Source organism: Panthera uncia, assembly GCF_023721935.1.
Source record: "Panthera uncia isolate 11264 chromosome A1 unlocalized genomic scaffold, Puncia_PCG_1.0 HiC_scaffold_17, whole genome shotgun sequence".
Taxonomy (NCBI): domain Eukaryota; kingdom Metazoa; phylum Chordata; class Mammalia; order Carnivora; family Felidae; genus Panthera; species Panthera uncia.
The window spans coordinates 56710520-56735639 of NW_026057577.1; the positions used below are offsets into that span (position 1 = coordinate 56710520).

The 25120-nt window shown below is 38.9% G+C and overlaps 2 protein-coding genes across 8 annotated transcripts in view; one reads left to right on the forward strand and one right to left on the reverse strand.

Annotated features, from left to right (window-relative positions):
- The window catches only part of PDE8B (phosphodiesterase 8B), a 141135-nt gene extending 133136 nt beyond the window's left edge, over positions 1-7999 (forward strand). For both annotated transcript variants that reach the window (XM_049649690.1, XM_049649689.1), the window contains 4 exons: positions 963-1083; positions 4188-4355; positions 6413-6542; positions 7111-7999. In XM_049649690.1, coding sequence (XP_049505647.1) covers positions 963-1083; positions 4188-4355; positions 6413-6542; positions 7111-7220 — 529 coding nt within the window. In that variant the 3' untranslated portion in view covers positions 7221-7999. The remainder of the gene's footprint in view (positions 1-962; positions 1084-4187; positions 4356-6412; positions 6543-7110) is intronic.
- Positions 8000-8018: 19 nt separating this feature from the next.
- WDR41 (WD repeat domain 41) overlaps positions 8019-25120 on the reverse strand; it is a 188861-nt gene continuing 171759 nt past the window's right edge. For 3 of the 6 annotated variants that reach the window (XM_049649691.1, XM_049649694.1, XM_049649693.1), the window contains 7 exons: positions 24557-24667; positions 18311-18495; positions 15721-15842; positions 14401-14489; positions 13436-13569; positions 10935-11137; positions 8020-8475 (listed from right to left, as the gene is read on the reverse strand). In XM_049649691.1, the coding sequence (XP_049505648.1) occupies positions 10985-11137; positions 13436-13569; positions 14401-14489; positions 15721-15842; positions 18311-18495; positions 24557-24667 (794 nt within the window). In that variant the 3' untranslated portion in view covers positions 8020-8475; positions 10935-10984. Of the gene's footprint in view, positions 8476-10934; positions 11138-13435; positions 13570-14400; positions 14490-15720; positions 15843-18310; positions 18496-24556; positions 24668-25120 lie in introns of all 6 variants that reach the window. The other 3 variants (XM_049649696.1, XM_049649695.1, XM_049649692.1) reach the window with 2 other exon arrangements.

Sequence of the window (25120 nt, forward strand, 5' to 3'; positions counted from 1 at the left end):
GAGCACAGGGCTCACCTGGGCCTTGGGGAACACTTGTCAACATGGACCTATCACTTTGATTTCCAGACATCTGCGAAAACATGGAGACCAGATATTCTACCCTCAACTTAAACTTCATCAGGATTAAGGCTTATTTTTTAAAACTTTGACTGAAAGAATTTTATCCAAGAGCCAATTTTATTCAGCTCCCCGTTCTGGCTCCTGAAAGTTAGAAAAAGATGATAGGAACTGGAGAGTAATGTTTTGGCAGGTTTGTTGCCCCATGGGTTGTCACTTCTATTTTAGAGAATGACTTTTTTTTCAAAGTTTATTTTTTTATTTTTTAAAATTTACCTCCAGATTAGTTAGCGTATAGTGAAACAGTGATTTCAGGAATAGATTCCTTAATTCCCCTTACCCATATAGCCCATTCCACCCCCCCAGCCCCTCTAGTAACGCTCTGTTTGTTCTCCGTATTTATGAGTTAGAGAGTTACTTATTAGTGGGAAAACATTATTCCCCTACCATCATCTAAAGAAGTAATGACAGTTCTCTGTAATTCAAATCACTGTGTCTGCGCCGAATATAACGGGGACGGCTCATCAGGTTGCTGTGTCAGTCTTGTAGGGAAGGAACTTGGCATTTCCTTCTATCTTACTATTGATACGTTTCCAAGGGAAGGTAGAAGGAAACCACTTTGTAAAATAAATGCCTACTATGTGCCAGTTACTACACACACACACACACACACACACACACCCCACAAGGAAGAGTCAGCTTCACTGGGGAAAATCGAATGGTGTCATCAAGTCCTGGCATAATGGAAAGAGGGGCAGGTAAACTTTTTTATGATCTGCACTCATTTCTTAATTCTGTGCCCCCAGCTGCCTCATATGGTGTGGGAAGTATGGTGAAATGGTAGCAGAACAGTTCTAATTCTGGACGTGATATGAACAAGGCCCTGTGTCTTCTGGTTATTTTAGGAACCATTATCGAACACTACGCCAGGCTATTATTGACATGGTTTTAGCAACAGAGATGACAAAACACTTTGAACATGTGAACAAATTTGTGAACAGCATCAATAAGCCCCTGGCGGCTGAGGTAAGCATTTCACCTATAATGAGATACATCAGCGTATTATTTCCATTAGAGCCGGTGCTGGCCGCAACGTACTTTCTCTTCATCCTGGACACAAGATGGTTGTTTGCCTGGAGGTGGTAAAGACGGGCTGAAAATACTGGCCATAGTGTCCACAGTAATTCTACCTTCCTTAGAAAGAAAGGTCTTGAGATAAACCCAGTGGTGACGGGAGGAGGAGATAGGCCCAAGAGTGAGATAGACGAGAACTGCAGACAGCAGAGCCTGGATAAATGGTGGTATTTTAGGGCACCCAAAGCCTTTTCTAATTTTGTGACATTGGAGACCTCAAAAGTGGATGTTTTAAAAAAGAGACAAACTAAGAAACAGACTCTTTAACTCTAGAGGTCAAACTGGTGGTGACCAGAGGGGAAGTGGGCGGTGGGGAGGGGGGTGGGTGAAATAGGTGATAGGGATAAAAGAGGACACTTATCATCATGAGCACTTGAGCAATGTATACAATTGCTGAATCGCTACATCGTACACCTAAAACTAAACATAACACTGTATGTTAGCTCTACTGGAATTAGAAAACTTAATAAAAACAAAAGTAAAAACAGAAGCTGAAATTTAGTATTAGAAGAAAACATGGATGTTTTACAGAACTGTATTCCTGATGATTTGCATTAAAACCACATCAGTACTTAAAGATTATATACAGTCAAAATGTGAGTGCTAGTTGATAACAAAAGCAGAAGTCATTTTTCCTTTTTAAAATTTACGGACATAAATTTTAAAATTTAAGGACGTACCTTAGTCCTGCCTTAAGGCCTCTATAAACTGGAGTTTTAGAAACACAGAGGGTTCACATCCCAGTTGTTTAAAATGAAATCAACTGACCTCTGAGACCATGAAGCTGCTCATAGCCCTGTAAAGTCAGAAAAGCTTTTTGCTCATTCCGTTGAGAAGAGGTTGCATATGTTGATGAGTGATGAATGGTTGTCTTAAAAGTAACCTGATGATCAGTATGGAGACTCTCTGTGTAGGACCCATCACCTGACCGGGCCAGATGCACGAACGGTGTCCACCCCATCTGTTCTACTTCATCCTCCAGGGATCCCACAGCATTATGTCAGGGCCTTCTCTTTCCACAGAGGACTTACGGGGGTAAGGATCTAGGGATTCAGGAGGGAAAAATTATACAGAACCACAGAATTTAGACTTGAGGAAAGTCACCCATCAAATAAGCCCCAAGCTCTGTGTTGAGGTTTATTATTTATCACATTGCCTAGGGTAAGCAGTAACTTCCCAGTAATAGGTAATCAAAACAACTACCTTCAGAAGCCCATTGATGGTTTAATAAATAAGTCTGATCTTGAAACAGAACAAAAAACTCTTAAATGTTATGCTTTCACTTTGGCAGAGGTCTGCAGATCTAATTAATTTTTTCACACAATGTGATGATGTCTTTGAAAGAAGAGAATAGCAATCTTCCAGGTTTTGTATAATTGGCCTATTACTGCATTTATGTAAACCTACTCCTAGACCTGGCCACTCGGTTCAGGACCCCTGACCTGACATCCATCACTCAGTACACACTACTATACAACCAGTCTTTTCTTTTCTTTTTTTTTCCAAATTTTTATTTAAATTCTAGTTAGTGAAGAGTGAAATATTGGTTTCAGGAGTAGAATTCAGTGGTTCATCACTTAGATACAACACCCAGTGCTCATCATAACAAGTGTTCTCCTAGATGGGTGTCATCACCCATCTAGCTCATCTCCCACCCTGCCGCCCTCCATCAACTCTGTTTGTTTAATGTTCATCTGCTTTGTTTCCTAAATTCCACATGAGTGAAATATGGTGTTTATCTTTTTCTGACTGATTTCGCTTAGCATCATACTCTAGCTCCACCCATGTCATTGCAAATGGCAAGATTTCATTCTTTTTGATGGCTGAGTAATATTCCATTGTGTGTGTGTGTGTGTGTGTGTGTGTGTGTGTGTGTGCGCGCGCTTCATCCATCAGTCAGTGGACACATGAGTTCTGTCCATAGTTTGGCTATTGGTAGCACTGCTGTAAACATCGGGGTGTATGTGCCCCTTTGAATCTGTATCTTTGTATCCTTGTGGGAAATACCTAACAGCGCAGTTGGTGAATCAAAGGGTAGTTCTATTTTGTAATTTCGGAGGAACTGCCATACTGTTTTCCTGAGTGGCTGCACCAGTTTGCATCCCCACCAACCGTGCAAGAGGGTTCCCTTTTCTCTGCATCTTAGCAACACTTGTTTCTTGTATTGTTAATTTTAACCATTCTGACAGGTATGAGGTGGTACCTTATTGTGGTTTTGATTTGCAGTTCCCTGATGATGAGTGATGTGGAGCATCTTTTCATGTATGCCCAGTCTTCTTAAACATGACTGAACACACAGAGTCCCGCCCTGGTCCACTTGCTTCTCTTCATACCCCCACCCCCCCAAAATGTACATGGCTCATGACTCCCTACCACTCAGAATAGCAGCCAGGAAAACATGAGCGGACAGATGCCTTAAGAGAAAGAAACAAAGTGGGTAGGGGTGGGACAGAAGGAGCTGGCAGGCATAAGAAATAGAAGTAAATGAAGAAATGATTGAAGGGTCACAGGTATGTGTTATTTCCCATCTTTAACATATTTTTTAAACCTGAAAGTTGGTTTTTCCACATGTCCTGATAAAATTGGGAGAGAAGCTCACCTTTAAGACTACATACTAAACTACTAAATATGGCACAAAACCCTGTTTGTAGCAGTTACCTTTGGGGAAGAGGATGGAAGCGAGGGAGTGGATGAGTGGTGATAGGGACTGTGATGTTTTAAACTGGTTTTTGGGGGGTCCTCTCCTCTCCCCTCCCCTCCCTCTCATAAACATAAAAAAAATAGTAAACTCTGGTTTTGTATTGACTGAGGTTATTTTTGTATGAGAATAGATCAGTGTATGGAATATGGAATTAAGGAATTAATACAATTGGAATTAAGGATGGGAAAATTTGAGTCCCAGTCCTGTCCAAAGGTACCTGGGTGATAACTCTCTAGTGTCTGGTCATTGTGATCGCATCATCATTTTAACCATGATCTGACCATCTGTTCTCCAGATTGAGGGCAGCGACTGTGAATGCAACCCTACTGGGAAGAACTTTCCTGAAAACCAAATTCTGATCAAGCGGATGATGATCAAGTGTGCTGATGTCGCCAACCCATGCCGCCCCCTGGACCTGTGCATTGAATGGGCTGGGAGGATCTCTGAGGAGTATTTTGCACAGGTATACTGCCTCTCTAGGGAAGCTCCACTTCTCTTCTAGAAATGGCTTCTGGTTCCCTCAGGAGTGATTCATGTGGCTGGTCAGTAACCAAAGTTACTCTAGGGGAAAAGGGTAAACTGAGCCTTTGGAAGTACCTTGTCATCATCAAACTGTTAGATCCTGAACTCCCTCCAAATCTGAGCTATCGTCCATTCGCTCACTAGGTTATTCTCACCATGGAGCATGTAAGGACACAGATAGGAAGAAGACACACTCCTGCACGGGTGCAGCTCAGAATATAGAAAGGGAGCTGTGTAGACATAGATAGGTCCACACATTGCTACAAAAAGGAAATAGCTCAAAAGGAGGTATGTTAAGGGCTATCAGAGTTAAGAAACCTTGTTTCCTAGATTAAAAAAAAAAAGCCCTGGGGAAATGGCAGTAGAGTTGTGTTTTGTTTTTCTTTTGAAAGATAATTATGGAAATAGGAAAGGACTTTCTGGGAGAGAAAAAATGTACGAAATTATGAAGAAAAATAGAATTTTTATTTAACAAGAGCAGCAATATGTAGTTCACTTAGCCAGTGTGAAAAGGAGTTAAAGGGAAAAAATTGAGAAATTAGTAGACCACAAGATGCCATTCTAAATACAAGCCTACTTCCAGAGAAAAGGCCCTAAGAATTGAGGTGTGTATGTGTCACAGAAACAAACAGCTACAAGTAATGTATTTTGGGGGGACCTATATGGCTAGGCTCTACCACTAAGGCAGGATAAAGAATAGCTGAAAATGTCTAGAAGGACTGCCAGAGGGAATGACTAGCCAAGTATCCAGTAAGTTAACTGCAGCTTTCAAGGCTGGGAAGAGCCCTGAATTGAAGAAAAGTAGGACAGGCAGTTCGGCTTGCCAGAACCAAGGGGTTAAAAATCCCAAATTACTCCTTAAGCAACAGTGGATATTTTAAGGATACCTCATCAGTTCATCTGAAATGAGCAAGCTGAGCCCAAAGCTGGCAGGAGGCCATTAATGGGCTTCCCAGGATCCAGAGAAGACTTGAAATCCTACTCCTAATACTCTCCTAAGTATGTGATTAGGGAATGGGAAAAGAAGCACTTTTAAGTTCTTTAATAGAAGCTCCCCGTTTAAGGGTCCTTTTCCCAAAAAGGAATGTACTGACGTTCACAAGCATTGTGACCTAAAAATCAGAAGCTACAAACGAGGCCTCTGATCATGTGGCCTCTGGTTCAACACACCATCAGGAAATGTGGATGTTAATATTCAGCTTAGTACATAATGGCCTTCACACACACACACACACACATTACACACTCTAATGTGCAAATTATTCAGATTTACATATTCCTGAGAGAGCTGCATGACCAGTACCCAAATCTGAACAATCATAGTTTGTCATCCTTTCAAGTGAAAATTGTATTCTATGAAAGAAAAAAAAAAAAGGCTAGGTCACCTCAATAAATGCGTTTCCTCAAGACAACCATTATACTTTGGTATGCAGTATAAGGACTGTATGTGAACTTTCCATTTTGTCAAAACATAGAATTTTCAAAGGATACATACTCAAAGGTTAAACTTTAATAAGACTAGTAATTCTTACTGCTTCAGTGAGGATATTCCTAAGTAAAATTGGGGTTTTAAACCTCAGGCATGTAGCAGTGAATAATAAAATGATTATTGGTACAGTTTAGTGACAGTTGCCGATTCATGCCAAAGCACAAGAAGTTTTACCCACTGCACCCTCACTGTAAATGTCAGGATTATTAGTATTAATACTACTGGTACTACTTTGGAAATCGATCTCAGGAAAGGAGTTAAGAACTCGGAGGTTGATGCTTCAGGAGGGGCTGTGGTATGGTATGAGACTTCGGACTCACAAGACCTGAATTCAGTCACCACAGTTCATCAGGTGGTTCATTTCTATAGGCCTCAGGAGCTTGCTGAGCCTCCTTCTTCATAGATACAATTGGATGATGACCCCTTTCCAGAGTTGTTCTGAGAAACTAAATGCTACCGTGACAGCTCCTCATGTGCCTCAGCCCTGTCTGTGTTCTCATGTCTTGCAGACTGACGAAGAGAAGAGACAGGGGCTCCCTGTGGTGATGCCAGTGTTTGACCGGAATACATGTAGCATCCCCAAATCCCAAATCTCTTTCATTGACTACTTCATAACAGACATGTTTGATGCTTGGGATGGTAAGAGACTTGGTGTTTTGTCACCTCAACAGAATATCTTGTTCTGCTTTATGAGGATAACCCCTAAGGACATAGGCTGGGCCTACAGGTGTATGTGAAATGTTGTTTTGTTTTTTTAAGTTAGCTATGGTGGCGTGCATGTCCACTTTCTGCGTGGCCAGCACCTTGCAGAGAACCTCTGAGTACAGAAGACTCCATGGACGTTTGATAACTGGATCTACAAGTCTTCACTTCTTCAAAGCATAGGGTTCCAAAGCTTATAGCAGTTTTTCCTATCATTGGAGGAAACTCTAGAAAGAATACCCAAAGAATCTGATTCAGAGTAGACTTAATACATTTTGTAATGTTGCTGATAAATGGCTCTTCCACTTTTAACTAAGAGGACCTGTTTGTATTTCAGAAACTAGTGTTTAACGATCTACCCTTCTCATGCTTGTATGTTCACGTGTAGCATAAGGCCTGACCTAGGGTACCTCTCTTCCTATATTGAGCCTCCATATGTCTCACAGAGCACCGGCCTTATAAATGTTCCTGGCATCTAACCTGTGATTCTTTGATGTCCTTGCAGCCTTTGCCCATCTGCCAGCCCTGATGCAACATTTGGCTGATAACTACAAACACTGGAAGACATTAGATGACCTAAAGTGCAAAAGTCTGAGGCTTCCATCTGACAGCTAAACCCGAGAGACAAGGGGACCTCTTGATCTGCAACGGGCACTGTGAATCACAGTAGTGTAAATAAGAGGCTTTCCTTTATACTGAAAAGACAGGTGTAGGTTAAGGGGTTAGTGTTTAATTTTTGACTTTGAGTCATTCAAGTCCCAAATTGCATTTTTAGAAAGTTATGTTCCATTAAGAAAAATATTTTTTCTTTTGAACACTTAGTGTCCTCATCAAACTATGGAGCTCATTTACTCTAGCAGGATACAAGCAGCAAAAACTTGGTGCCTGTGAGCCCATCTCTTACCATAAAAGTCAACATTGCTGTTTAGCTTGACTATTTTCCTCAAGAGCACCAGTCTGAAAGATTCATAAAAACACCTAAGGAAAAAAACTATTTATAAAATGAGCAAAACAACTAGGACCAAATTATTGATAAACTAGTTTCACAGCCTCTGTGGCTAAGTAGTTCTTTTGATCAAGGGGGTGACACCCAAGGTAGACCGCAGCCTGGGCCTGGTGAGTGCCTTCTGAAGACTGGTAGCAGCAGCCTGTGTAGCCTTCTTTCCTATAAAAGCAATTCACCTTAACAGTGAGCCATTCACGGTAGGGAAGGGACTGACACCTTGTTTGGGGGGAATCCACGCACTTCCCTTGTTTCTGGTTTACAGAGGCAGTCACAAGGCCATATAGTGAGTATTATATAAAAGCCATTAAACCTGAATGCCCTTGGATAAGATTTTTTAAAAAAGAAAATTTATATACATTCACAGTTTAAAATTTTTATTAAAGCAATCTGAATTTCCTGGGTACAAGTCCATGGAGTATGTTATGCAGTGTACCATCTATACATAATGTATTTGGGGAGGGATGGGGAAGTTTCAGGGTTCAGATGTTTTTAATCTATATTTGAGACCTTGCCATTTTGCTTTAATGATGTAAAACAGAAAAGACTGCAAGGTGTGTAAATATATCAGAAAACAGACGTAAGGGGAAGCAGTAAATACTATTTTAAGCTATTAATTGTATGCTAAAAGCTTCTAAAGCACAAGTGCATATTTTTATACAGCTCTTTTGAAAACTTTCTGTGATCTCCATCAAGTCAGACTTGAGATTTTCCTTTCTCTTTTACCGGCCACCTGTTCTCTATGTATTGTAAATATTAGAAACTCCGTAAACAAAATAGCTTCATTTTCTTTTCAAATCCTCTACTCCATGCTGCATTTTTCAGAGGTATAAACAGAGACTGAATTGGAATGCAGAACACTGGAAACTAGGAAATGGGAAGAAAAAAAATGACATCACTACATAATGTGCCAATGTTTTTTTCTATGTTTTGTACCAAAAAAATGAAAACCTATATGATAATTCCATGCAAAGAAATGTATCTAAATTATTTTTGTTAGATGATAAGTGAATGTGCTTGGTCAGGACAGCAGCCTGCTTTGTGTTGTGATGCTGCATTATGTAAATGTGATGAAAATGTTTTTGTGAAGTACTTGTAACTAAATTCCTACAGCCATTTTTCATTCCCAACAGCTGTTTTTATTTCATCTCTTTGGCCTAAACTTTTCATTATTTCAAAATTTCGCTTTAGTGTCCTTTATTTCATGAATCACAAACTTTATTTTCAGACACATTAAGTTTAGGATGTCAAAATCCCACTGTAATTTGCCGAGGTTTCAGAAGCTTGCTTGAGGCAAGGACAGTATTTTCCTCACCATGTTGCTTTCACTTCCATTTGGTAAGTAACATTTATCAGATGTCTGACATGTTCTATATGAATGTTACAGCTTACTCCTTATAATGTTAAATTAATTTCATAAGAACTCAAATGTTAAATCCTCGAAGACTGCCAGGTACTAAAGCTTTAACACAGCTATGTCCTTTATCAGTGTCATCTATTGTGGAGTAATCTTCTGAATTGCTAACTAAATACTGCATTCCTACATACAATTTATTAGAAATATAGTCTTTCAGAAGGTATACTTTATACTTAGTTGTTTACCAAAACATTCTGGGTTAAGGGGAGCCATATTAATTTAGAAAAATTCTAATCTAATACAGGTAGAAGACCCTTAGTACCATGAAGGTCATTCTTTATTTCCAATTTTACTTTATAAAATTGGCTTGCTGTCTAAGCAACTCAGGGCTGGTTAGTCTTGGGGGCAAAGAACCAGCCTCAAGCTGAGAAAGGAATAATACAGTGCCTCAGAAATCTAAGCTCTTGATTGTATTATGTGAATACAGCCAGAGGATGCAGCCATAAGGGCTTGCAAGTTAATGCAAGTTCAACTTTTTAGCAGCAGTCCAGTCTGGGCTGTTACTACAATCTCCCATCTTTCTGAGTTGGAGCTTTCACCTATGGTTTCCATCACTCCATAGGAATAGATTACTACCTGAAAATGCAAATCTATGAATTCCTTGTATAATTCATTGAAGAGGTCTTACACAACTCAAGACCTCATGTAGAATTTCCAAAGAAAAAGCTAGCTAGTAATTATAGAGGAAAATTTAAAAGCCTGAAAATGACTTGGAGACACTAAAGTGATAAACAATATGATGCACTAAGACTAGAATGCATGTCTGCGTGGTTTAGGGAAACTACTCACGCTCTAATTTTAGGATGAAAACTTAGAAAGCTGGCAGAGAGATTTTAATATATTTCTCCATAAAGCTATTTTCATTGTGAATTAAAAATAATAGTATCGCTTGCCTTTACTCATTCTTAATATTAGGGCACTGGTGTGGCACAGATGACTTTAGGTCTTTTCATCTGTGGATGGTTGGGGAAACAACAGTTTATAAAGATTCCATTTAGGCTGTATGGGATGAACACATGAGTCAGCAGAAAGGGGAAGGGTCACCCACTTTTCTTTTTAAATTTTTATTCTTTAGTACCCAAAGGGAGGAAAGTATTCTGTTTTAAGGTTGCTGGGGTGAGGAAGATGATTAAATCTGAGTGGTCACTGCAAGTATTTCCTATCTGAAGCAATGCTAACACAAATCTAAGACAAATCAAGTACTCTGGGCTCATGGTCTCTGACCTGCGACAGAAGTCTTTAGTGACCTAGCTGTCATCCCTGGCCTATATGAGGGGCAGTTGCTGGTCTAGTACCAATCTAGCTAACAGTTATTTGGGTTGGGGGGGGGGGATATACCCTAAGATTCCTATTGATCTGAGTTTAGAGGAATTGTAGTAAACTAAAACAAAAAATGATTGATTTGGCACCACCAACAAAAAAAGTACATGTACCTTTTAAAACAATTTTTGGTGGTAATGTAGAGGCAACAAAAGTATGCTAAATAAAGGGAGTGAGAGGTCCGAGCACTTTTCTTTGTTAAGCTCATACAATTTCTGGTATAGAATTTTCTTTAAGCCTAATTAAAAAATTTTCTATACAGATGCCATGTATAATTTAGTTCTGTATCAACCAATATTTGTGCTCTGATCTGAGTACTTTTGAAAATTCACTGCTAAAATTAGACCCATTTCTTAAGTTAAACAAATACCTGAGAAGCAAGTTGCTGCTGGTTTGCAGGCCCACCAAAAAAAAAAATTCAACCAGAATTTTATGGAGTAACCAGAAAAAGTAATACATTACAAGGGGCACTTGGCTGGCTTAGTCATTACAGCATATGACTCTTGACCCCAGGGTTTTGAGTTCAAGCCCCACACTGGGTGTGGAGATTACTAAAAAATAAATAATACAATACAAATTTGAGTATTACCCTATATTTGATGTTCAAGGTTCATGTACAAGTATTCCAAATTCCTTCAACTACACAGCAAGATGTAAGTCACCGTTCTCCTCCAGTTTTTGAAATAATTTTAAACTGCGCAATCCAGATTCTCTTTCTCCATTTTTCCACAAAATAATGAGATGATCAGCAGAACAAGTCACTAGTCCATGATCTTCAAAGTACAGAAACATCTGTAAAGACATTTAAAGCTACTGATTATAGGAAATTTAAAGAGAAGAGGCAAGGCTAATTATACACTAACATGGCTTGTAAAATATGTACCTTGGAGACTTCTTGATCATTTTTCATGAGAAATTAATGGTCTACTATTTATGTGACTAATATCCTGTATTTTAATAATCAGAACTGTAACAGCTATTTTTTGTGTGTGAAATACATGAATTCCCATTGAATCTTCTCAATTTTACCATAATCTAATTCTTCAAGTATTAGTTTTATATCAGAAGTCCTGCCAGAATTGGTTCATCATTTATTGTACACACTAATAGCTACCAGTAAAATGTCTGAATTCCAAATTCTCTAAGATAAACACTGGCTTCAGCACTCTAATCAGTCAGTAAGCATTTACTTAGGGAACCCAGCATAATAGATGGCACTACCATGAAAAAGGTGCTAGTTCAGTTGTTAAAACGAAGACTATATAATCAGGTCCTAAAAAATGTAGTTCACACTATGATTTGCCACAGAAAAAGGGAACATAGATCAGTAACCACTGAAAATGTCAACGGTTCAAAAACAAAATTTCCCAAATAAAGGGAAGGTCATGCATAGTGAAAGGCTGGGAGCTAAGAATAAAAAATACGGAGTGTTGGTGAGAAGGCAGCATGAACACCGATGTAGAACAGAGCTCCTCGAAGGCAAGACTGAAATAAAGGATAGAAATACAACATTAAAGAACAAGAGGATGAGAGTTCTCTCTGAAATAACACACAGTTTTGAAGATAGCACGATAAGGCCTCAGCTGATGGGATATAAGAGGGGCAATTATGGAAGCAAATACTACAGGAGATGGAAGATTAAGAATTTAGATGGCTAGAAAGTAAAGATAAAAATATAAAAGGAATGAGGAAATTGAGGAGGTAACACTTAAAAGAGGAAATTTCAGAGACACTTAAAAAAAATACTTCAGGGTCAACACTTTACAGCAAATACGCCACTTTGAACGTTTCCCCCACCATTTAAAAACCTTTAATGGGTACCTACTATTTTAAAAATTAAGTCCAAATTCTTGAGCCTTACATACAAGGACATTCATAATCTGACCCAAAACTACTTTCTCAGGCTTAACTCCTACTGGCGTCTATTCACGGGAAACCACTGCTCCAGCCTAGCCAGTCTGCTCTTTGCCAGTAAGGAGATCCTATCTTTGCACTTCTGTCTACCACATTACATCCTTACTCCCCAACTACACTATAACCACCTAAGCAAAGTTAAAAAGCAGGACAAAATGAAAACAATTGGGCTACCTGTTACAGGAAAGCAAAGATAAACAAGATAGGATACCCAACATCGGGAAACTTACCGTCATAAGGCTATCTATGTTAACCCTCCCTACCTTTCAAGGTACAGGTCAAGTCCATTTTCTATCTTCCACTAACCATTTTCTCCTAATTCCTGAGTACTCACTGTGTACAATCATCTGGGTCTATCCTAAACAGCTTAGGTTAACAGCTTACTAGATCTATAGCCTTCCTGTCTACTCAAGTATGAGTCCCGAGGGTAAGGATTATGTTTTAGGTTTCTTTGTAAACTCCAGTGTCTAGTACACTGCCCTAAAATAGAAGAAATGAATGCTAGGCATAAATGCACTTCCACATGGAAAGTAGTTCTTTCCTCCCTGGCAATGAGACAGGGAAAAACAATTTAAGAAATTCAATCCTTAAGGCTCTGCTTATACTGTTATCAGTTCCAATCATCTATCTCAATTGATCTTATTCCTTTCATTATAGGCAATAGTGTATATAGTAAAATACTAATGTATTTAGATTTCCCCAAGTTTGAACTGTATACATAATTCTCAACTAACATTTTCATATATGCACAACGCTAACCAAGCCCTGTGTTTTATGAAGCTAACAATATATCCTTCAAAAGGAGGTAAAAACAGGGCTCTGTTCTTGAATTTGATTAAGACCCCCTGAATTCAATTCTGGAAGACTTTAACTCAATATATAACCCCAACTGTCCACGCACCCTCTACTACTGTTAAACATATGTATTCCACATTATTCACCTTGTCCCATTGTTGGCTGTCTCCATCTCACAAATAATGGTGATTAAGCCCATATTTAGAAGTAACACATTCCTTGCTTACTCACATCGTATCTCCGTAAAGGGAGATCTTAATTGCATGTACTATAACCTATCCATGTTTAGATTCAGAAAAAAACGATACCAACTGAATGAAGAGCAGCGAGATGCAAAAGTGGGAATTCCCTAAACCTTTATATGCTTATTAAAAATAATACCTCCACAGATGAGGAGTGTCCAATCAAATCTCCAATAAGCTCCAAAGAACACGGAGTGGCATTTTCCTGTTGCTTTTTAACAGGTTGGCTGGCTTGTTTGTTTACTCTTCCAAATCCCCACATGTTAAAAAAACCTACAAAAGTAATCATTTCAGTCATTCCCAAAATTACTATGCTCTCTACTCAGAATAAAGGATCAGAAAAACAGAAAATTTAAATGTAAATATGTTACTTCCTTTCATCTTAACTACAAGGTTTGTTGCTCATCTCTTTTATTGCCCCTCCTCACCCACTGGTGAAGGTGTATTCACATGACAAAATGCACTGGGAATAAAAGAGAGCAGCAAAAGGCCTGAATGCCAGTGTCAAAAAAACAAAAAACAAAAACCACACAACTCAGATCAACAAAAGTAGATGAAAAGCAACATATATGTCCAAATACAATACCCTATGACTTCAGATGACCAGAAGAAACTCCAGAGGTACTAGCATCGGATTTCCTATGCAAAGGATGCTAATGAACCAGGATTTTGTTTTTCAAACCAAATACCTGCAGGTCAAGAGCTCAGGAGATTATGATATAAACACAAAAGTGTATTTTTCCATAAATTGAATTCGATGTTAATGCCTCCAGGCTGAAAGAACACTTTAATGTGATAACTGATGGTACAAATCCCATTTGTGTATCAAGCATTATGATAGGCAATATAAAATGATTGAATACTTCAATGGGCCATTTGTTCAGATTACCAGAAAGTAAGAGTTTCCCCTTAAAACAGTAAAATACTAGTTGACTTGAATTGAAATAAACAGGCAGTTCTACATTAAAGCAACCTTAAGATGTGAATTTGAGATCCCAATTAGCATATGCTTCATGTAAACATGCCTATTTGGAGCACTGTATATTATTCCTGTGGTTGCACTTAACTGCCTTTCTTCTGTTTTTCATAGGAGAAAAGACACACCTGTTGGTACAGGTTCAGCTGCAAGCTGCTGTTTTTCTCTTAACTCCCAAATGCGTACACTGCCATCTTCCGAGCATGAGATTAACTGCCTGTCAGAAAAAAAATAAATAACTGACAAAAAGCAAGTGCACAACAAGGGCCTATGCTAAATTTGCAGTGAAAGAAATCAGCGCCCTCAACTGCTTCTCTTCAGCTCTTGGCAGGAGTTGATAAAAATCACTACTTAACATGGCTTTACAATGCTAAGTAAAAGCACTCCTCAGGAAGGGCACGTTATATTGTCCCACTGGCTTAAATGTGATAAATGTATCATCCCGTTTTTAAAAATGTGGGGCACCTGGGTGACTTCAGTCGGTTGAGTGTCTGACTTCAGCTCAGGTCATGATTATCACAGCTTGTGAGTTCGAGCCCCACATCAGACCTTGTGCTGACAGTTCAGAGCCTGGAACCTGATTCTGTGTCCCCTCCTCTCTCTATGCCCCTCCCCTGCTTGTGCTCTGCCTCTGTCTCTCAAAAATAAATAAATGTAAAAAAATTTTTTTTTAATGTATTCAGGAAAACTATGAATTAATTACACTTTCACAATATCCTGAACAGTCCCCTTCCCTCCTCTCACTGTATCTCTTCTCAGGGTGGCTCTCACTCTAAAAGTATCCTGCAGAGAAAATAGTTTTCCCCTCCTACAATTTCATCCCTAGAAACTCAGAAGCCAAATTTACCCTTAGAGGAAAGCCCTTGCTTAGTAGCCCCACATAACAAGGAGATGACCATTTCTTTCTGGCCATCAACAACTGCAACAATAAGGTGGGTTTATGGAAAATACAAGAAGAAAAATAGTGCCCAAAGTCTACTTCTTGTAAATTTTATAACACATTACCACAAACTCTTTTGTTAGAGACAGCCATGGGTATTCTCCATTTCTAAAAGAATCTAACAGGTCAAACCATGGAGCCAAATAACTTTGCCACTTCAGAAGTTACCATGGTGGATCTGGGAAATGGGAATCTATTTCATTTGTTGTAGAATGGATGGGACGACGGGAAGAAAGAGGAGACACAGGATCTGAAGCAGGTTCCAGGCTTCCAAGCAGGTTCGAGCCGTCAGCATACAGCCCGACACCGGGCTCAAATTCACAAATCGCAAGATCATGACCTGAGCTGAAGTCAGACGCTCAGCCGACTGAGCCACCGAGGCACCCCTGTAAATGACCTTTTTAAATAATACTAACATGATCTTTGTCAAAGTTAGGGTGGTATTTTTTCATTAAACTACAGTTGGCAGACTACAGCTCATGGGCTACTCTGGCCCACCTTCTAGTACCTGTTTGGAAGTTTGGCAATGTGCAGGACACTGGAGTCATGGGCAGTTTTCTGGCAAGCAATCACACGCTTCATTTGAAGGTTATACACATATAAACCCCTTCCAACGGCAGCAAATACATTCTGGTCAGGAGAAAAGTTCAGAAATGGACATAAAATTAATCCTTACCACTACGTAGTACAACAGATTTCCAGTCCTGCTATGACATCAGAAGGCCACTATTACCTTCTGTATTCAATAGGGAACTTCCAAAGAAGTCCTGTATATGACAGCTAGAAAGAGGAACTCTGGCTGGCAGACTGGCGGTACAGTGGGAGCTGCTGAGGCACAAGCTAGATTTTCATTCACCTAACACTATACCCTTAAGAATGCAAGAGACCTACAAATGCAAGGACACAAAAAAGCCTATGCTATAGTGGCACTATCATCTTAAGATCCTCCGAAGAATTCACAAAAAACATTTTTCCAAATGTATTATTAGAAAACAACTTTAATCTTTTGAAGGTACTTTTACCAATATTGATCTTCTTATAGCCTAACAACATCTCATTTTCCAGAGAAACAAGTTAAAATTTTAGAAGATTAAAGCGACACACTAAGTTCAGACATGGAGCTGATACCAGAATCAAGGTCATGTTACTCCAGTCCCTTGCTCTTGACTCACACCACACTACCTAGCTTCTGAAATTATTTTGCACATCACTAGACTTTTGGTAGCACTTGCCTGGGAATCCTTTTCTTATGCAATAGGTACCCCAGTGAGGCAGACCTTTCAAAAATCCCTAAAGATCTAGCCTCCCTGTTTTTACCAAAAAAATTCTCTTGAGGAATTCTTCTCTTCTCTTCCATTGAGGCCTACAAACCCAACTCAGACTCACAGTATCTAGACCATAGCATGCCCTCAAGGCTTACCAGAGTTTAAATGTGGAAAGATCCCCTTGATCCTCTGGATCAGTACTCTGCACTTAGCAGCACAAAGTGAGGGCAAGTGTCAGGAGCATTAATGAAAACTGGTCAACGTGCTAAAATCTAGAGCCCTATGGGTAGCAATTCAAATGCAAAGAAACCCCAAAAACTAGTTCTACAAACCAGGAAATCTGTGCAGTTTACGTGACATACCAAAGAGCACAAAGGAAATTATAAGCACAGCTGGAGAATTAATGAACTCTTGGGCAGCTATTACTCATCAGAGTCACTCTATCAATCACCTATAATCAATAATTAATGTCCCCTTATAGAAAAAACAAACCCCTATAAAAGAAGAAATACTAGGGAAAACTGAGTAATGCTTTATCAAGCATTTATAGCAATTAATACACCTCAATCAAAATCTGTGAGAAGAAAAAATACAAAATGAAAAAACTTTAAATACTAATTTTTACAAGCAAAAAAGGTACCAAATAAAAAACATAATTTTTAGGACCATAACTCTTATTTAATCCAAGCAAAGATTTCAACAGAGTTTTTAAATCTATAGACATGTAATCACTTCTTTGCCTCACAGACAGGAGCTAAGATTAAAATGCTTTTTTAATGGAAGTTCTGCAATCTATGAAAAATATCAGAACATTAAAAAATTTTTTTTAACGTTTACTTGTTTTTGAGAGACAGCTCAAAAAATAAAAAAAAGACAGCTTTACTTATTGTGAGAGAGGGAAGGGCAGAGAGACAGGGAGACACAGAATCCAAAGTAGGCTCCTGGCTCTGAGCTGTCAGCACAGTGCCCGAAGCAGCCTAAACACGGGGCTCCAACTCACCAACCTTGAGATCATGACCTGGGCTGAAGTTGGACGCTTAATCAACTAAGCCACCCAGGCACCCTGAAAAATATCAGAACATTTTAAAGCACAACTTGAATACGGGGAATGATACCTTTTTATATCCATCATGAGATTAAGTTTAAAAATTTCTGCTCAGCACTCTCAACAATAGCCAAATTAAAAGAGCCTAAATGTCCATCAACTGATGAATGGATAAAGAAATTGTGGTTTATATACACAACGGAGTACTATGTGGCAATGAGAAAGAATGAAATATGGCCCTTTGTAGCAACATGGATGGAACTGGAGAGTGTGATGCTAAGTGAAATAAGCCATACAGAGAAAGACAGATACCATATGGTTTCACTCTTATGTGGATCCTGAGAAACTTAACAGAAACCCATGGGGGAGGGGAAGGGAAAAAAAAAGAAAAAAAGGAGGTTAGAGTGGGAGAAAGCCAAAGCATAAGAGACTCTTAAAAACTGAGAACTGAGGTTTGATGGGGGGTGGGAGGGAGGGGAGGGTGGGTGATGGGTACTGAGGAGGGCACCTTTTGGGATGAGCACTGGGTGTTGTATGGAAACCAATCTGACAATAAATTTCATATACTGAAAAAAAAATTTTTTTAAATAAAAATAAAAATTTCTGCTCAGGTCATTGTCTTACAGTTCATGAGTTCAATCCCCACATCAGGCTCTGCTCTGATAGCACAGAGCCTGCTTGAGATTCTCTCTCTCCCTCTCTCAAAAATACATAAACTTAAAAAAAAAATTAGACACTGGGTGTATTAAAAAAGACAAGTTTACAGATTTTTTTTTTTTTTTTTTTACCTCTTCATCCCATGTGAAGTGATGAATAGAAATGTCATTGGGTTTTTGACAGAGTTTTATTTCTTGTTGGGTGTCCAGCTGTGGAGATGGGTCCCAGAAGTTGCATTCACGGGCCTGCACTGTCCAGTCCAGAATATTCCAGATGATCATTTCTCCAACATGGGAGCCAGTTACAAAACTCAAATCTAGGCAGAGTTCATATTTGTCTCTTTAGTGATCATTTTACATACGCTAAAGGTAAAAAAGAAATAGACTGCCTGCTGGTAATGCTCTATAAAACCACAGCATTTACAATAGTGAGGTACCTAGACAAGCCAAACAAAAAGATCAATATAACAGCATAGCAAGACCAGAAACAGACTCAAGTTTACTTATTTAGTATGTCATAACAGCATTTCAATTCAGTGAGGGAAGAAATGCCTCACACTGGAATATTTGGTTAACTATTTGGGGAACAGAAATAAAAGAACCTTATCTTGGATCATACACTATTTAGAAAACGGACCCAGAGCACCTGGGTGGCTCAGTAAGTCAAGCGTCCGACTTCGTCTCAGGTCTTGATCTCTTGGTTCATGAGTTCGAGCCCTGCATCGGGCTCTGTGCTGACAGCTTAGAGCCTGGAGCCTGTTTTAGATTCTGTGTCTTGCTCTCTCTGACTCTCCCCTGACTGAACTCTGTCTCTCTCAAAAATAAATAATAAACATTAAAAGAAGGGAGGGGAAGGGGAGGGAACAGACCCTTCTCCTGTTTCTCTTTTACTATCACACTACTACCATATAACACTTGTGACACCAGATGTGGGGGGGGGGTTCCCCACATCAAGCAATTGTGACACCAGCTGAGTGTCCTACAATTTAACTCCTTTCTGGCACTCTACCTGGAGGAAGCATCAGATCCCACAGGGTAAGGGCTCAGTCCCACAAGACTCCCTCTACTTCAGATGCCAAGTGCAAGTCCAGGTTGTTACCTGTGCTTCTAACCAATCAGCTATAAATCAGAGGCTCTCATACCCTCTCCTTGGGTTCAATTAATTTGCTAGAGAAGCTCACAGATCTCAGGAAAAAGTTTACTGTTTACCAGTTTATTATAAAACATGATAAAAGACAAAGATGAACACCCAGATGAAGAAGATGTGTAGGACAGGGTGTGTGGGAAGGCTGTGGAGCTTCCGTGCCCTCTCCAACCATGCCACTTTCCCAGCACCTCTACATGCTGGGCAATTAGGAAGCTCTCCAAACCCCATACTGTTGGGATTTTTATGGAGGCTTCATCATGTAAGCATGATCAATTATTCCATTTCCAGCCCCTCTGTGGAAAATGAGGGGTAGGCTAAAACTTCCAAGTTTCTAGTCATGGCTGGTCTTTCTGGTGACCAGCCCCCATCTAGAAGCCCACCAAGAAACAAAGGTCTCATTAGAACAAAAGTCACTACTATCACTCAGAAAATTCCAAGAAATATCGATCAGCAAATATTAGACCAAATATTAGAACAAAAGATGCTCCCTGAGCTCTTATCACTTAGGAAATTACAATGGTTTTAGGAGCTCTGTGCCAAGAACTGGGGGCAGAGAGCAATATATATTTTTTCTGTTATTTTACATAGGCCAAAGTAAGTTTCAAATACATTAAAACATTAAAAGTACTTAAAGGATTGAAAAAATAAAGGTAAATGCTTTTATAAATATGGAGTGCTAAAAAGCTCTAAAGGAGGCAGGGTGGGGAAAGAAAGATACATATGTAAATATCTGCTTAGTGAAAACAATCATATTTAAATGACAAAAGGCTGGGAAAAATTTGCAACTCAGGTATCAAAATGGGTTTATTATACTTGATAAATAAGGAGTTCCTGGAAACCAAATTTTGATAAATACTCCATCACAGAAAGTGGGCAAAAGACCTGAACAGACAAAATAAAAAATACAAATGGTCAGTAAACATGGGCAAAGATGTTCAAGTGCCTTAATAATCAAAAAAATCTAAAAGCAGTAAGAAGGGCACCTGGGTGGCTCAGTCAGTTAAGCGACCAACTTTGGCTTTGGTCATGATCTCACAGTTCCTGAGTTTGAGTCCTGCATCTGGCTCTGTGCACTGACAGCACAGAGCCTGCTTCAGATCCTCTGTCTCCCCCTCTCTCTCTGCCCCTCCCCAGCTTGCATGTGCAATCTTTCTCTCTCAAAAATAAACATTAAAAAATAATAATAAAGCAGTAAGATACTACTCAATGACTTGAAAACTGGGAAAGATGAAAAAATAGCAAAGTCCCCAATGCTGGCAAAAGCATAAAATCAACATACTTCCGTACTAATGTCCTAGTATAAATTGGTACAATCCTTTCAAATGTGGTGATATGCATCAAAACCTTAAAAAAAATGTAAACCCACTGATCCAACAATTCCACCTTTAGAAATTTATCCTGAGGAAAGCACATAAAAGATAAATGTAACAAGGCTATTATACGTAATATTAACAATGTGAATTGGGAACTGAATAAATAAGACTTCTATAAAATTAAACAGTAACTGTTATTAAAAATTGAGTTGTAGGGGTGTCTGGGTAGCTCAGTTAAAAGTCCAACTTTGATTCAGGTCATGATCTCATGGTTCGTGGGTTCAAGCCCTTGAGTCGGGCTCTGTGCTGACAGTGTGGAGCCTACTTAGGATTCACTCTCCCTCTCTCTCTACCCCTCTGTGACTTGCATTCTCTTTCTCTCTCTCAAAAAAAAATAAATAAACTTAAAAAAATTTTAGTTGTAAAAGTATGTTTATACTACTACGGAAATATATTCATGACATACAGTTACAAAACAGCAAGCCATATGGATATACACATACATATTCTCAGAAAAACACCTAGAAGTATACGGACCAGTGCTTAATACTGTCGTGTGGGATAATTTTCCTTTTTACAGACTTTATGTTTCTCACTCTTTTCTCATTGCTCTACCATGACTAGATATTACTTCTACAATAACAAGTTTTTATTACCTTAAACGAAAATAAAATTAGTGGGCCAACTAAGACACTTTGTAAATTACATAATTAATAGAAAATGTACTACTGCTGACACTAAAAACTATCTTAAATAAATGTAATTTATTTTAATCCTTACATGTTTAGGTAAGGTAGAAGAGAATACAATACAAGTCTAAAAACCCAAGTTCTAAATGTGGCTCTGTTACTAGCCATCTAGTCCTCAGAAAGTCATTTAACCTCTATCTTGGATTTCTCATGCACTAGATGAAAAAGCCAATAATAAATGTGTACGAATTTAAAAAAGACATCAAACATTATCTTTGAGTCTTTGGCATTATTCTGAGCTCCTAGTATTATTCCAAATTAATGGTATTAAAACCTCCAGTATTTCTAATTTAGGAATACAAAGATGAGTTAGTTATGATTTAATGATTCCATTTACCAAATAAGCCAGGACAGAAATATCTAATAATTAGATGAACAATCTCTTAGAAATAAAAAATTACCAGCAGTCATACATGTAAACTTTATTTTGTCTTGGTTCCAAGACCAAGTTCTATAGTTTATTAATGGACTACTAATAATGGGACAGTTAAAGCTGTACTACTCTTTCCATGACCTTCTTTTCCATCCCTTTCCCTCCTCTTTCCAATTTCATTCAAAATACAAAAGAACCAGAGACATTAAGGAGTGAAGATTCTTGACACTAACTCTGCATGCCATCATAACAGAGTCAACTGAACTTGAGACCACACGGCTGTCTGCTCTAACTTAATCTTCCCGAGTGTCTGTGATTCATCTATGCAACAGAAACAAGATATTTGTGCCCAGCTGGAATTTTTCACTTAAAATACTGGCATTCAGCTGCGTCAGTGTAGTTTATTACTATAAATTTATCACTATATATTCTCAAACAGGTCACTCAGAATGTTTCACACAAAACAAGCTCAATGATATACAGAGATGGATTTTCATCCTATGTTAGTATCAAAAGTCACTTAGTATAGGGGCACCTGGGTGGCTCAGTCAGCTAAGCGTCTGACTGCGGCTCAGATCATGATCTCATGGTTTGTGGGTTTGAGCCCTGCATCAGGGTCTGTGCTGACAGCTTAGTCTGGAGCCTGCTTTGGATTCTGTGTCTCCCTCTTCTCTGCCCCTCCTCCCCACACACACACACTATGTGTCTCTCAAAAAAAAAAAAAGTCACTTAGTAGGAACTCCCATTCTTATATCTGTCTACCTTCCCTCACTAGTACTAATAATTTGTGATTACCATACCATGCTGTCAACACAAGAAAAGGAATAAAATGAAGCAGCACCAGAGCCTTTTGCCAGAAAATATAAACTAGGTTATCTTGTATGTCTGTGTTAGAAAACCTTCTGCTCAGGCATTCAGATCTCTTTTTCATTCATTATCAGATTCTCTGTTATTCATTATTCACATCTATGGGAATTTTGTCCTACCATTCTAAGGTTGCCTGTGGCCACCTCCATGAAAATGCCCTTCTCCTATGAAATACAAACCCAGAACTAGCCACATCTTCCACTGGTAATTGGTAGTAAAAGAAACAGGGCTGAGAGTGGAGCTGGGAACCGTACAACATAATAATTTCAGGATCACTGAAATCTTCAGGACAGCAAACCTACCTATGTAGAAAATAGAGACTGTCACAATATCATTTTCAAATTTTAACAGACTACTTGACCATATAGGATTCCTCAAAATGCTTACAGCTTATTTATTATCTGTAATGTAATTTTATAGTCAGGGAGTTAATAAAGTAAAAACTACTATGGGTTTCCTGTAATTTTCATTAACAATATTTTTGCTTTAGATTTCCATTTTCTTTCCCTTAAGAAGTTGGCAAAGAAATATTTTCTGGTTCAACTGTTACAAGCTTCTTTGCATATTGCACAGCAGAAGGGCCATGAAGCTAAGACCTCTTCAGTAACATCCTATCACCTTCAGTAAGGAACCGTGCTGGATCAATGACACCAATGTTTTACCACTAAAACAGAACAAGTAGGCATGACCAGTGTAATGGGCGAGGACAACGCTTGCTTTTCTTAGCAGCTCCAGGGCCCTGGAGTTTAAGACTCTGTGTCACAGGGTCTCCCAAATAAGAACTTGTCTCCTGTGCTGCCATCCATGGCTAGAAGAAAAGAGAACCCCCAGAGAAAAATCAAAGGGTGTTCCCAACATGTTAACTTCTATCACCACAGACAATCTGGTCCTTAGAAAGACTTGCAGTAAGTAAGACTTGTGTAAGAAGATGGCTATTAGGTAAGAGGCTTTTGAAGCTGGGAAGGACATTCTCACACATGTATCTGAGCATGTGATTAAATGGCATAAAAATGGAGAATACATTTGGTGCTATCTGTGCCCCTCTTTCCTTTTGCCTCAAGGTTATACAAAGTATTCTTCAAAAAGAGCCAACCCAGGTCTCAGGTCTGGGAGTGCAGTCCAGTCCTCCCACTACAGTATATTCATGGCATCCTCACAAAACTCTTACGGTTTCCTTCAGATTATCAAACTGAAGCCACCAAGGACTCTTCTTGTGTGACCCCAGAATACCAATTAACCAGCAGAGTTCTGATGATACAAGGCATCATTTTACTTCAAAGTGAGCCAACCAAATCCCAAGACTGGTAGTGTCTGATCCTATTCTGCCATCTGATGACAGATTCAGCTTCCAGGAGACATGATTAAAATCACTGTGAAGCCAAATAAGATGTCTGGCAAGTCAAAACATACAACCATGAGGATGGGCAGATATGACCCAATTTTTGTAGACCTTTACTTTATCTTGGTGTTATTCTCTGGAAGTCTTCAATCATGATTGCAATCCACTTGAATTCTGCTCCTTCTGATCTAAATGTATAACTTGCTACGTAGTATTATACTGTGTGGTCTACAAAAGAGGAACTGGCCAGAACCATCTGCCAAAAATGCTGAAATGCTACTAGGCATTAGTATTTATAGCCTATGACAGTCATCTCAGAGCTATCACAAAGCACCTGAGATAATTATGCTCCCCCCATCATCTTTTTTCTCTGCCCCACTCTATTCTTCTTGGACCTATATCTTAGACCTATCTATAAAACTTGATCAATTCTGGAATAAACCCCACAGTATATTAGACTGCTGACCTGTACTAGTCTAAAGCATTATTTTAATGATGGTAATTACAGAACTCTAGAACAAAATAAGACCAAAGTTCTGTCAACAAGTGCAAACTTTTACATAATATAAACAAATACACAGTAAGCTTACCATTGATGTTAACCAAGGAGAGAATATTATCCTGGTGATCAAGAAGGCGCTTAATTTCAAGAATATCCCATTCCAGTGATTCTCCTGTTGGTGTTACCAACCTGAAAATTACTAAATGAAAATACAGATATGATTTTATTAAAATGGTCAAAGAAGATGGAATTCTATTTCTGGTGGGGAAAAAAAGCTAGTATTTCATTAAGTGAGAAAGATCTAAAATATTGAAAAACCCAACTCCAAAGAAAGCCTTATTCATACCATAGTATTTCTTTCAAATGCTTGAGATATTTGAGATGATCTACTAAAATCCCAAATAAGTGTGTCTTTACAAGTGTTCTTTTATTAAAACTCTTCTAAACCCATTACCAACCAGAAATCCCCATCTTCTCTGGGGCTTCAGGGCATGTCTGGCTAACCTGCCTCCCTCTCTCCTTGGTCAGTGACTGGTCCACATTCCAGAGTCATCTCCATCATCATCATTCTCTACTCATGTTCTCAGGTCAGTATGCACTGCTACAAAATAAGCTACAAATTCATGTTTAACTTCAACTCAGTAAAGACATG